Below are 14,908 nucleotides of genomic sequence, written 5' to 3' on the forward strand. Positions count from 1 at the left end.
CCGCCCCTTCATCAATTTCATCTAATCATAGCTCATCGTTGCGATTTGCCAAAATACGTAAAATAACAAAAATGCAATTCCAAAGATTCGAAACTAGGACCGGTCGTTTCGTAGCTCATTACTAGGGTCATTGAATTTTCGCGATGCGCGAAATCGCAAAATGTGAAAAAGAAAAAAAAAATGCAATTTTGAACATTCTGCACCTAACTACACCCCCAATGATGAAAAATCCATGAGTGTTATTCGCGAAGTAATGCGAAATGTGTGCTTTACCACGAAATGAACGCTTTTTCGCGAAATAACCGTGAAATATCATCAAATTAAGTAGAAAACACGCAAAAACCGGCAATCGAGGTTGAGCGCGCAAGCTGTCGATTTGTAACGAAACATTTGTCAAAAGTTTCCTACCACTTGCAGCTGAAGAACGTTTTATCTTCGATCACATCAGGAAGACGCTGCAAATTTGGATTTCCCTTGCTCATAATCTCAATTCGAAAACTTCGCTCCCTGTCAAGCTGCATTTCTTTCTTCCCCCGAATGTCTACCCAACTTCCAGTTTCATTGAACTTGCTAGCTGTAGCAGCGATAAGATTAGTCTGTTCCCGCCCATCAAGGGAAACAATGGGGTCATTTGTGTTGTCATGAATGAATTTTGTTTATCATCATGTGATTTTCAACTAGTGATTATTTTATTTGTTGGACAGCAAGGATATCTTTTAAATACATACAATGAATAAATCACTTGAGATATGCAATTTAGAAATGAAGTGATTTTGTGTTGATGTTTGTTTTGGACAGCTAAGTACTTGTGTATGTGTACAGTATATAAAAATGAAGTAGTTTATCAATTTACAGCTGTTTTCTATGTTGTTTTCTCTCATAATGAAAAAGTGTGTGCCAATTTTTTTTCCACCGCTGGTATATACCGCTGATCTAACAGTTTATTTACCGCTCTCCTCAGTTTTTATTTACCATAAATTTGTCTCCCTACTCATTACGCTACCCACTTCACTGCATAAGCCGGCTATCATGACCTTATCCACGATGCTATGGTGTAACATGGAAAAATCAACATGTTAGAAATAATGGTCGAGTAACAATTGAATCGTAAGAATTCTCTCTCAGTTCGCATTTTGCAACAATTCTTGAGTTAACAGAAACATTATTATAAATCCCTTGGTAATGCAACTGAATCATTGAATATAATGTTTCGTAACATTAAATACGGAAGTAGGAAGTTGTTTGCTATTATAATTTTGGAACATTTACACTTATATAATAATTCATGTCGTGCAACATGCAGTAGCGTGCCCAGGATTTTCGAAAGGCCACGGGAAGGGCACATAAATCGAAATCGAACCATGTAAAGATTGCATTCGTAGCATGATGAAATCGCAATAAAACAAAAGGAACTTGGGCCCCTATTCCAGCGTAGTGATACATTTTTTTTGGGGGGGGGGGGGGCAAGATCGGCATAAGCAATACTTTATATATGTAAACATACATAAAATGTGTCCTTCTACGTGAATTTTTGGGGGGACAGAAAGTGCCTCCCTCCCCAAAGTTGCCGCCTATGTACGTAGGTGCATACGTATATGTAAGAGCACTAGACAATAGACAATTAGCATTGCTTGCCAAACTCCTACTTACCGATAGAGTAATCACCTCAGCATAAAAACCACAGTCCCTTTTGCACTAAGCACAAACACACAACAGAACGAAAGAATGACGACCAATGGAGGCGATATTTCATAAACATGGTCACCACTGGAAGCTAACGAACGGACATATAAAACACAAGTTGCCAACACGCTCGATTCGACTCCCTGGCAAGCCACAGTATACCAGGTCACTGCACTACACACAGCGCTTACGATGGCTGCTTGCTATGGGAAACACGTGTTCACACGCCACTGTCTCGGGGAACATTTGGTGGTACTGTTGTGTTGAGTCAATTTGCGAGTAAGTCCCTGAAAGAAAGTGTGACGCGGAAAAGTGCCAACATTTTCAAACGCAAATAACTCGGCCAAGGTATACAAACCCACTTGCAAACAAAATAGGATTAATTGGTATTACGTATTTTACTTCGCTTTTTTGCCACTTTTGGCTAATTGCGACGATTAGGATGAAAGGTGACAAGATGAAATTGATGAACGGAAACTGATAAACGCAACAGGACTAGACAACTTTAATATTACAAAAATCCTCCCAAGTTATTTATTCAGAAAATTTTACATATAAATGACATTTTTTGGGGTATTGTACTTGAGTGAATATTACACACACATACAAATCCCCCCTCAACATTCTACCGTTAAAACTGAAAAAACTGCCGGTTAATTTACAAAAACGGGACGCGGTTTTTAAAAGTTTGAATATTTTATCATGAATCAAGACAAATAATGATTACAAATTACACTTTTGTGCACATTAAATATATTTATGTACCTTACCTGGGAAAATGGAGGTCTAAAACCATTAAATTCCGCTGCCATTTAACTAAAGTAAACTGATTGATGTGATGTTTTAAGTCCACTTTATGCACAATAAGGCTAATCGGGACTGAGCCTACAGTTTAAAGTGGGATCCGAACCACTATGCGCCTCCACCGGGTATCGAACACGGGACTCCTTGGTTACAAGGCGACAACGCTACCACTGCGCCATCGGGGAGGCTTAACTAAATTAAAGAAATGAACACAACCGTTTTAATTATCCTTACGTAGTGAACGTAATACATGTATTTTAGTGATTGAGTTTGTAAAAATATATTTGTGGTGAACGAAACTGCAATTCATAATCTTTATGCATTATAAAGAAATCTAATTTCATAAATAAAAAAAAACGGTTGCGTCCCGTTTTTGTAAAATAACAACCAGACCGTTAAATTTTAACGGTGGAATAGTGTATATTTTACAATATTTAGTTTAAAAACGGTCATGGTCATTTTTACGGTAGTTTGACGACAGCAAATATTGACGGTTTTATACCATAATTTTCCCAATCAGATTTACAGTGTGGATGTAAATGAAGCTTGACCATATGATTGGATTTACCTACTTTTCTTTTCGACAGGTAAGACAGGCTGTGAGTTGCCTTCCTTGCGGTCATAAATTCCACGCGGTTTGCATGAACCACTGGTTCTCCAAAAATTCAACAGTTTGTCCTGTTGATGGATCAGACATAATGGCGGGCCGCAGTTCAGTGCAGTAAGTGTGTGGAAATGAAAGTTCAGTGTGTAATTCTCTTTGTTTTATGTGTAGACAATTATAATGCTCTTTTAAAGTCAACCAAGTCAGCCGAGAAAGAGGTTCGAAGAGTGGATGTAGAGTAATACAAGCACTCTCCTTGTATTGGTTGTGTTAACCACAACGCCTTCCTACATGGGGGAGACTACAGCATGTAAGAGTTGGAAGATAGGTGAAAGGAGTATCAAGGGATGATATAGATTATGTCAGGGACGTGAAGTGAATTTAACAGGTATCTATCTACCAGTCGTGAAATCCTGAAAAAATCAGGGAAATTTACTATTTTTTCTGGAAATATCAATGTTTTTGTAGAAGGCCAGTAAAAGTAGGTCTTTGAACAAAGAAGGACAAAAGTAACTTGTAAATTTGTTCAGTTTAAAATATATTGAGTACTACTAGTGGTTAACATTTTATGTTAAATGATTGTGGATAAAGGGGTCATGTTTTGAACACTTTATCATGTATAAATCTAGTGCAATAAGTTATTATTGGTATTTACCACTTTCTTGTTGCAATTTTTGGATTTTGATTGATTGATTGAATTAGGTTATTTTAGGTCGCTTTTCTGCCACTTCTGGCTAATCGCGACTATCAGGATGAGTTGATATGATGGAATTGGTGAAGGGACACTCACATACTCAAGTCGGGATTGGAATCCGGAACCTTTGGAGTCGTAGCGTGCTGTGCTAACCATTCGGCCACGCAGGTAGGCTGGATTATTACTATGTCAATAAATATAAGCTTGACGCTTTTGGTATTGTTAACTAAATTATCGTTAAGGGTATCGTTATAGGAATCAGTTCAAAGCTGTGATTTACCCACACATCCCTAACAACCCAGTAAAATATGTCACAAAGGTCCAATATGATCATTTTAACTCTAAATTTACCCTTGTTACACCCCTAAATACAAACTCACACCCCTCAGATAGAGAATTCTGGATAAGCCCCTGGTTGAAAGTGTATCGAGTCAGCGCTAGTAATTTGTAATGCAACAACAAGCATCCGGTAACTTGTGTCCTGATTCTTTCCAGGCGAGAGGACCCTCCACCACAAGTGGCCGCGGTCGAAGTGTTCAGCCCTCTGATCCGAGTGAAGCGCTTACCTCTGATAGATCGACGGGAGATCTTCCGGAAGTACCGCAACAGGACGTTCGAGACCCCTCCGACTCCCCCACCCTCCCCCACGACCCCCCACGTGGCCCACCCTCTGCCGGCAAGACCCCTGGGCAGCCACAGCCCGCGCCCCATCCAAGTGCTGATGTCCGAGCGACCGCCTAAGCCTCCGGAGATGCCAGCGATCAAGAAGCCTACGCTCAGCGTCAACTCGCTCACGTTCACCCTGCCGACCGAAGCACCGAGGGTGGGAGTACTACCTGGTGGCAGATCGACCCTCGCCGGCTGCTACCAGCAGTTTCGGCGTCTCCGGCAGCAGAAAGTTGGCCAAGAACGGTCGTGGGACGACAAGCAGGACGGTATAGTTCTCGTCTGCAGGAAGGTGGACCTCAAAATACAGGCAAAGATATAACAGAATCACCTCAGTGCACCACCTGCATTCCTTGATGCCTTCTAAGATGAAACCTTATCGCACTTAATCCGGAAAACTAACAGAGTTATTATCAGTATTTTCGATAGAAATTTTTAGTTTATTTTAAATATGTGAGTTATATATATTTATCACAAAAACCAGTCAATACTAAAAAAATAATTCATGTAAATAAATGAAATAAAGTGTTAATATAGTGAGAATTATCGTTCTTTAATTCTAAACCTGAGATTTGTATACTTGTGATATACTCCTTGTAAACTTACTTACGAAATATGTACTTATGTACGCATGATATAATTCGTTCCAAGTTAGAACAAAGATGAACACTTCATGCTCATGTCTTTTCACTGGGCTGACGATGTTTATAGTATTGTTTAAAGGGTAGAAGTGTTATGTTAAATCAATGCTACAAAAAATCTTAATACAATTATTACCAATTAACATAGAAATAATTTTCATGTGCATTATAGTTGAATTGTACAAACAATATTGTATTATACGAGTAAGAAACACGCGACGATACTATTTCACTTTTAATATTCGAACTGATTACATTTTTAATTATCCAGCCGATAGAATTTTAACGTACTTGAAAAATGATTTATTGTATAAATTTAGTTTATTTTACTTCTCTTTTCCGGCACTTTTGGCTAATCGTGAACATACAAAGAACACAAATGGCCAGACTCGGATTCGAATCCGGAGTAGGTGAAAAATGGTTTGATTTAAAGAGACCATACTTCGCCTACTTTACAAATAAACCTTATATATATATATATATATATATATATATATATATATATATATATATATATATATATATATATCGATGATTTCACGTGGGAAATTTTCCAACAATGAGCCTGCAGTGGTACTGTAGCTCATCCATCCTATAATAAATGGAGCGGGGTGCTGATTGAACACACGATGCTCCCTTTCGCCTTGCCAACAACTGTTTTCGAGCTTACCTGTACAGAAAACAAACATTTTTGAGTTATTGTTCATTACTAAACAAACGGTACATCTTCAAGAACATTTATTTAAAACTTAAAGCATCCCATAAGTGTTTACCTAATTCTGCCCCACCCTGCACTTACAGCATATTTTGTGCCCTTCCCAGAAAAAAGTACATGCTTCTATTGTTGGTTCATTCAATTAACGTCGCTTATTTGTGTACAATGAAGCTAATCGCGACGAATATGTAAGAGAACGGTGGAATAAGATGAAGTGGATCTGATCAGAATAATCCTCATCACAGACACATTCCAGCGGGTGTCAACAGTCAGCATCTTTCCCATAAGCTCCAGCCTCGAAGGTCAAACGGAAACTGCGGTCACTGAGAGGAATCCCCGCATACCTTGAGACGTCCTTGGATTGAGCAATAAAAGCCAATCAACCGATTCAAAAGCTTCCATAAATCCGCTAATGAATCGCATAAACGGTTGGAGCAATCTTTCCATCCCGCTCGACCCTGAATGTAATGGCTCGTTGTCTTCAGGTTAATGCGTAACATATTTTAAACAGTAGTAGTGACAAGTTACTTGAATGAAGTCTGTGGCTGTCTTCCACACTCACAAATAATAAGTATCTATATATTTTTTCCATTGTACATATGTTCATAAATTAACAGGGAAACGTTTAGTTCAAGAACGCTGTATCAATGTAAATGTTTTAAAAGTTGTTGATTTCGTTTCGTTTCTCTTTTGGTAGGAAGATTGGTTTTCGTGTTAAAAATGTGAATTTGTAAAAGATTATTTCAAGTGGAATAAGAGCGTGAGATGTATAAAATGTACTTTTGAATTCTTGCAGCTAACATAATATTATGAAAAACCCAGTTCGCATAAACAAACTGAAACTATAACATTTTTTGTAACGTTAAGTAACCATCAATCTCGGCTATGTATTGAGATATTTCTGTCCATGAGCCAGCGAGCGGTGTTTACAATTGAAACATGTAATTTATACTTCGGTACGTGTCTTGAATGCGCTATAAAGTATGGATTTGAGCAGCGCCGTTGATTTGCACCTAGTACCTTTCTGTAAGAAAAGTCATTCGCGGTTGAATAGTTATCGGCTTTTAAAAATGTGAAGTGATGCATTGGTTACATCTCACTCGACCGACATTGCATCTGCACTCGTGACCTAGAGCTTGCTTCTGATTGGTTATGGTACGCAAATGCTAAGAAAATTAAGACCGATTCTGTGAAATATGGCATGGAATATACTATGACATAACTAACTAACTCTCTAGCCTTCTTAAACCCGAAGGTTCATGGCTGCAGCAACATATGCCTTCCATCTGTCCCTATCCTTAGCAAGATCTATGTATTCTTTTTCCATCCCTACCGATTTCCTTTACGTCCATTTCAACGTTATTTAGTTTATTTTATTTATTTAAAGACATGAAACTACAGGCAAATGCCCACTTACAGTGTCTTGTATTATAACACTTTTTGGTACACAAGATATGCAATCAGCAGAATTCATAAGGTACAATACTATGATAATATTGGTTACAGTAATCTAAAAATTAATATAAGATTAGATATGATAAAGAAGTATAAAGTAATAACCTGACAGTTGGGGTTAGAACTTACACATGATAACCAAGAAAATAACCAAGGAAAAACATATGAGCTTCACCTTACATATAAACGATGATGTATAGATGTAATGATAGTAATTAGTAAATAACACAAAAAGAAAAAAAAAATAGGACGGACTCTTTCGCCTGTACATAAAGAGATGCTATGACATCAAAATGTTATAAGATTTCTTCACTTTACACGGTTGAATTCGATCGTAGCAGAAATATTAAGAATAATGCTAAGGGAAGTACCAATATTTCAAATGTTTTTAGGGGCAGTTGAAGTCTCCTCTCTTTCTCGGCAGTCATCTCGAAGCTCGTTCTTTCACAACGGGCCTCACACGATGCGCACCCACGCGTCTTGTCAAGGAATTCTCTCATCTTCTCTGCCCCTTGCATCATCTCCATCCATGTGGTCATCCATCTCACCTCTTCTCCGTTCGACCGATTCTCCAAAATGACGCACCAGAATCCGTTCCGGAAACGCGCGCATTCTTTATTACTAAGTCAAGGCTGCTGAGGAACATCCTTGAAACAATTCCTGGAGTTCTTAGAACTGTAATCATGGACGGAGGAACCTGAGCATTAGGGAATCTGCGCCGGACGATTAGACGGAAACCGAGAGACCGAAATAACAGGATCTCGACTCCACGCGGGAACAAAGAAGACGAGAATAAACACGATTCCAAAGAATAAAAGTCTTTTGTTTGTTGATTGATTCTGGTTCTGAATTGGTTAGAATGTTTTTCCTCTGCTTCTCGTGAGGTTATATTTCAGGAGGAAATTACACGCGTTGCAGAAATTGAAGGCTAGGTCTGTAACTAGAATCCAAGGTGGTGCCGGAAGGGTGCGAGGGGGTACTTGCGAACCCCTTCTTTTATGCTCCCCATACCCATACTTCCTCTCATGCCAGTTATAATAATAAAAAATCATAGACCACAGTGTGTCTATATACTTATTTACAACCATTATCTTAAATCAGTAAAGCAAATCATATATTTGTTTCCCTCTTATACAAAAAAAGAAAAACAGTTTCTTAATAAAATACTGTCTCGTTTAACGTTCTGGATTTTCGCAGTCTTCAAAATGTTTATTATATCAGCATAATATGCTAGAAAAGTCTCGACATTTTACTCTTGTTTTTCTATGCTTTTATGTATTCGTCAAAACACATCGAAGCTTAGATGCAAAATTATAAACAATGTAATTGTAGGTAGGTCCAATCCTGATTAGCCTTTCTATGCATAAAATGGACTTAAAACTCAAACAAATAATATATTATGTACTGAACATTTACAACATTATTTATAGTGCATTATACAGAAAATTCCAAACTACAGCACTTTTACCCATGCACTTTTACGCTAATGTCACAAAGTAAATGAAAAAAATGAACACAATAATAAAATACAAGATGCTTGACAAGGACAAAAAAGGTATAAAAAAATCTGAACGGTAGTATAAAATTATCTAATGATAGTCATATTTTTGTTTAAAGTTAACCAAACTTAACCCATTAACTGATAACCAATTATTGACTAGGTTAATATCTGATTGAAAATTTGCGGCGTAGTTGTAACATCGTCACCTTGTAATGAAGGGGTGCCGGGTTCGATACCCGGTGTAGGCACATGGCTCAGTGCTTCAGATCCCACTTTAAACTGTAGGTCCAGTCCCGTTCAGCCTTTCTGTGCATAAAGTGGACTTAAAACAACAATTCAATAATTGAAAAATTCACAAAGGTCTTCCTTGATTGTTTATAATTTCTTTGTATAAATCATGTATAAACATGAAATAATTATTACAGTTAATTGTGTTGCCTATGTCATTTATATAACTAAGAACGATTAAGGGACCCAATGAAAATCCTTGTGGAAGACCATATTTGATAAGACGTTTCTTGGAAAATCTCCTATCAATCTTAACTCCATTTGAGTAATTCTCAAACCATTTATAGAATTGGTGATTATCACCATACCGAGCAAGTGTGCATATCAATGCTTGATGACTCACTTTATAAAATGCCTTACTAAATTTCAAATATGTTATTTTAGTGCTAACGCAGCTGTATACGATATAGTGAAAATAATGAAGCTTTGAGATGATGGACAAAGCCATATGTTTCCAAAAATGATATTTTCAATTTCAATTTTCAATTTTATTTCTCCATGTAAACCATATACATTGGTATTTGGAGGGTTCAGTACAGTTCATATAAAAATATATATATATATATATAATTACAAAATTTCTATAATTTACAATGTAGATATTCACTAACGCTATAATATTCCTTATTAACTAATGGTTTCTTTAATTTGTTTTTGAAACTTGTCATACTTTCTGCATTTATATCATTTGGTAAATGGTTGAATATTTTAATTGCCATCTGTTGGGGTCCCTCTTGAACTAATGTTAGCCTGGTGAAGTAAGGCTTTAAGAGCTGTTTATTTCGGGTGTTATATGTGTGTTCTATTGAACACATATCATAATTCTTATGATATTGAGATATTAAAGCACAACGGCAGGGTAACTCGTATGGGCTAAAGAGCCTATTTTTAGGCACAAAGTGCACGAAAATTAGTCACTGGCGGCCCAGGTGTCTTACACCGTCAATATAACAATTTAGATTCTGCACAACGGTACGTTCTATTCTGGTTTGCAAGTACGTGTCATTCAAATTGTTCTTCATATTATGAAATCTGCACGTTCGGCAAATTCCTGAGTCTCCATTCTCCTAATCCATCTTTCATCACATATTTCCACCGGATGTAGCTTCTGGTTCGCAGGCCCATAAGATAATGGGCTTGTTTTTCCGGAGCCAAGCCCAGAAATGTCTTCTCTCCACTGAAGCTATTCACTAGACAACACCCCCGGCATTTTCTACTTCAAAGCGGGCTCTGTTGTCCCCCCAATCGGTGGACTCTCCCACCCCTCTTCTCCCTCATCCCCCTCCGCAACAAACCCCCTGCTGAAATTCTAATGGCGTTCTCCACGCTGTTCAATTCGACTTCCCAATTCCACCCCAACCTGGGTTTCAGGTGCCATAAAACTGGCCAATCAAGCTTCGAGGAATCGGCAGAAGACAAGCGCCGCCAAGGTCATAGACCACAGCAAAGACAATCCTCCGGTGTCGAGTCATCTTCGTTTATTGAAGTTTTCCGCTATGTATATGGGGCCTGCATGCCTGGAATTGTAAGCACCGCCATTTCTGGTAGCCATGAAGAAAGAATAAGTCCATTGAAAGAAGATGCCATTCGGAAGCAATAAAAAGTCCCTAGGAAGGGGGACACGGCGCAAATATCCCGAGGGAAAGTTGGAGCTGTGGTTATGATCCGTGATGGTAATCTTGTGTAGTGTTGCCAAATTAAAGGAAATGTCCCTGTGTGCAGTGCAGTGTTGCCACTCGAAGGGAAATTCACCTCGGCGAAAAAGAAATAGAGAAATCTCATTAAAACTATCAAAAGTAAAGGGAAATATGAAAATCCGATTCGCATATTAAACTTTAGTTCATAATAATTACTGAACTGACCAACCGCCATAAGAAACTGCTCACCGCTGGCAGAAAATGCTGAACGGAAGGAAAAATTGAAAGAATTCTGTAGAAAATGAGAAAGAAACCAAGCAGGCAATGAGTGTTGCAAACTACAATTGTTATCATTACTGCATTAGGATCTGCTGCCCTAACAGAAAATCCACAACGATATGCGATGGGCTTCTCGAAGAAAATTGTCCGGCCGGACCAAATAAACAATCAAATATTGTCCCACCGCAAAATATCTCACAGTAAGGGGAAACGAATATATGGTCCTTCCCTTGGGTCCCTTTTTGTAAGGCAGGATTTAAATTTTAAATCGTGGAATATTATAAAAATTACAATAATTTCTAACAGGGTAGCAAAAGTAAAGAAAAATTGTTTGTGCAGATGTTCCGCTGTCAAATTTTGTCGGTAGCTATGTAAATATTATATCTTGTTATATGTTGTTTTAAGTCGACTTTATGCACAGAAAGGCTAATCGGGACTAGACCTGAGTTTAAGTGGTATCCGAACCACTGTGCCATGTTTCCCGGAACCAGGCTTTCGAACCTTGATTACAAAGCGACGACCGTTATCACAACGCTATCGGCAGGTCCACACATATATTCGAGTATGTATGTGTGTGTGCAGGTCCGTAGCCAGAAATTTATTTCAGGGGGGGCTCATGCATTATCAGCAGCCGCCATCTATAGACGAAAAAATACGGGTAGAAGCCATGAAAATTAATTTCTTAGTAGGCCTATATTACAACTTATTATACAAGATGTGTAATCCTGCTAAGGAAGTAAAATTAATTATCACTGTGACGTCCGCAGGATTTTTTCCAGGGAGGAGCAGGGAAGGTATTTTTTTTCAGGGGAGCAAACAAGGCACATTTTCCCCATTAATAGTGTTGTTCCCTCAAAAAAAAATGGCTTAAATTTGAATTTATCACATTCGTGCAATAACTAACACATATTATTGTGCCTGAAATGAAATTATATGTACTAAATATATAATTTTTGGTTGACTTTCATTTTCCAGGGGGGCTACGGCCCTTTGTCCCCCTTCCGGATGCCCATGTTTGTATCAGATATTTGTACGATTTCGGAGGGGCTTCAGCCCCCGAGCCCTCTCCTGGCAACGTGCCTGTGTGTGTTTCCTGAGGTCGGGATAGTCCCAGCATAGAATAGTTATGCATCAAGTATTATTGAAACAGAGTACAGGTATATAGAGACTGCAGGCCAAATGAGCCGGTCACATAACTTTATTTGCATGTGCAATATTTGGATTGTTAAACTATTCTTATTATGTTTAATTTTTTGTATTTGATCAACTACTAACAGTTATTTGTATAATAACGTAAAGAGGGTAGTGTGTATGTAAAGTGTGTGTGTAAAGTAAAATTTATGTAGTGCGTACAGCGTACAGCTCGCACAAGGAAAATGTTAATAAATACTAAATAAATACTACGTAAATAAATAAAATGTCCCTTAAAATGTAGGAAACAAAACAATTTTGGTTTTCGTTGCAACCACTATACAAATATATTTTAAGAACTAATCCCACATCATTTACTTTAAAACTATGAATAATTCTAGCTTCTACTCGTAACTAATCCCCAAACTTTTATTTGTCTCCGAAGACAGTTTTCACATTGTGCATTTTGGAGCTTTTCTTGGTTGAAACGTTTCGAGAAAGCTGGGAGCTTCACCCAAGCCAAGCCAGGAATATTTGGAAACCGGTCCCTTCACTTCACTGTTGATTTACTCAAAATTGTCCGAACACAAAGGAAAAGAAGGGGGAGGGAGGGGAGGGGGCAGAGAGAACCGCTATGGCCGTTGGGCGAATGGGGTGGCGTCTTCTTCAACAGAGCCTCGACGCCATTTTTTTTCCCACCCCGCGAGATCCTCAAGATTGCTGCAGGCCTACTTGCCAAAGCCTACAACGCTTGGCTATCTTAGGTTAGAACGGTGAAATTACCCCTTGAAGTACAATGGACAGCAATAGTATCGTGCCATGACCACGAAAACCTCTAAACGAAACAGAAAAACACTTTTCTGGAGTAAGGCTATCCTTCAATCCGTAACTAATAAGACAAACACACTTTGTTCTATTCTAAAATTAACTTTGATTTGTTTTTCATGTAGTTACTGTGGCGGCAAGATCACTGGATCGAAGATTTGGGATTCAGGGGCGTATTTAGGATAAGTCCTGAGTCTGACCCCATCCCACGAAAGATTTAAAAAGTTATAAAATTAAATCAGCAAAATATACTTGTTTATCATTTGTTGTAACTATAATCGAGAGTTATTTATTATATAACACACTCTTATATAGAAATATATTTCGGTGGGGACGGTCCGAACCAACTATCCGAGAAACAATAGTTTAAATTAACATGTTAATATAAGTTATAGGTCTATTAATAATAATGTGTAAATGAATTAATACTGTATTGTTTACATGAATAGGCAGAAAAACGGTGTAAGAAATTACAGATATACAGTACATGTTCATTATCTAGCTTACGTGTAGTTAAGATCACCAAATTTTGTACAAAATCAACTGCCCTGGCAAGAAAATTAATAAAAAAAAACATAAATAATTTAATAACAAAATAGAATGTTTGATCCAGTTGACGAAAGTGTGCAGAAATCTTCTTTGGTACTGTCAGTCATTCAAAGCCGTCAGCAGATTCGCTGGAAATAATAACCCTGGATTATACAACAAATGCTATTTCAAGTATGTTTTCATAACTTAATTTTAGTACTTGGTAAACCTTTTAGGGGTGGGTTCGGACTCGCTGAAGCCATATCCCTAAATAGGTACTGGCCGCCAAACTTACACAAAGGCAAGGATTGCGAAGTTTAAGAGAAAGTTTTATGGAGTGATGCTATATACTCTTATTCCTGGTTCGATTTTTTGTCAAGTAATTAATACGTGTTTAATAAATATTTGTTGTGGCCTGTTATGTATATAGACCTATGTATGAGTGTGTGTGTACATGTATATATATATTTTATATATTTCTTTGAATTACATTTTTTTACTGTGGTTGGTTTGATGTGAAAAGTATATATATATACATATATATATATATATGTTTATATATGAATCAAATTATGAATGTGTATTATATTATGAACTTTTTGAATGTATGAGATGTAAGAAAAGGCATGATCCTTAATCTCCGCCACAAAATATAAGAGGCAAATAAATAAATAAATAAAGAAATACACATTGTTCGAACCCCTCTTGGAATATATTTCTAGATACGTGCCTGGCAATTATCTTCAAATAAAAAGGTATTTCAATATTTGCATGGTTAGTGATCGAAATAAAGGTTTATTATCCAATAATTGGAAATATAAATATTGGGTGGAGAAACAAATTCAAATGTTGCATTGCAAAAGTGTTAAATTTTAGGCCGAGACGTTCATGATCGGAAACCAGAGGTCGTGGGTTCGAATCTTTCAACATTTCTCATCATATTCATCATTACCTATAATTCCCACAATTTGGAAACGAAATCGGGACACTGTAATTACAAGTTGTAGAGAGATTCTGTTCCGAGACGTGGTTAGAAAAGCTCGCTACGACGTCAGCAATTCCGGGTTCGAATCCCGGTCTGGATACAGGTGTTCTTTGCGAGTTTCCTTTCATAAATTCCATCATGTCATCACTCATCCTCATCGTCTCGATTAGCCAAAAGTGGAAGATAAGCGACGCTATAAAAATAAAAAATTAAGACTCCGTTCCTCCATTTTCATTTCACTACTAGTATCTGTGCTCGAACTGAGGGTGGATGCGGGAGGATGCTATACCCTCCAACTAGCATAATTTTTGCAAAGCATAAAGGGGGCTTATACCCCCCTTTGGCCCAGCACTTCTACAAAAATAATGTCAAATACAGTAAAAGATGGGAAGACGAGGACTGCCTACTAGAAGAAGTATTCGTAAGCCTCTCCTTTGGATAATCTCGGGCACGCCACTGGGCACAATGAGGT

General features: G+C 37.7%; 1 protein-coding gene across 1 annotated transcript in view; it reads left to right on the forward strand.

The window, feature by feature from the left end:
* The window catches only part of LOC145978990 (E3 ubiquitin-protein ligase Zswim2-like), a 108,431-nt gene extending 103,437 nt beyond the window's left edge, over positions 1-4,994 (forward strand). Inside the window, exons 9-10 of the mRNA XM_083112050.1 lie at positions 3,075-3,208; positions 4,281-4,994. Coding sequence (XP_082968176.1) covers positions 3,075-3,208; positions 4,281-4,773 — 627 coding nt within the window. The 3' untranslated portion in view covers positions 4,774-4,994. The remainder of the gene's footprint in view (positions 1-3,074; positions 3,209-4,280) is intronic.
* Positions 4,995-14,908: the final 9,914 nt, after the last annotated feature.

This window comes from Lepisma saccharinum, chromosome 25 (genome assembly GCF_977018435.1).
Source record: "Lepisma saccharinum chromosome 25, izLepSacc3.1, whole genome shotgun sequence".
In the NCBI taxonomy this organism is placed as follows: Eukaryota; Metazoa; Arthropoda; class Insecta; order Zygentoma; family Lepismatidae; genus Lepisma; species Lepisma saccharinum.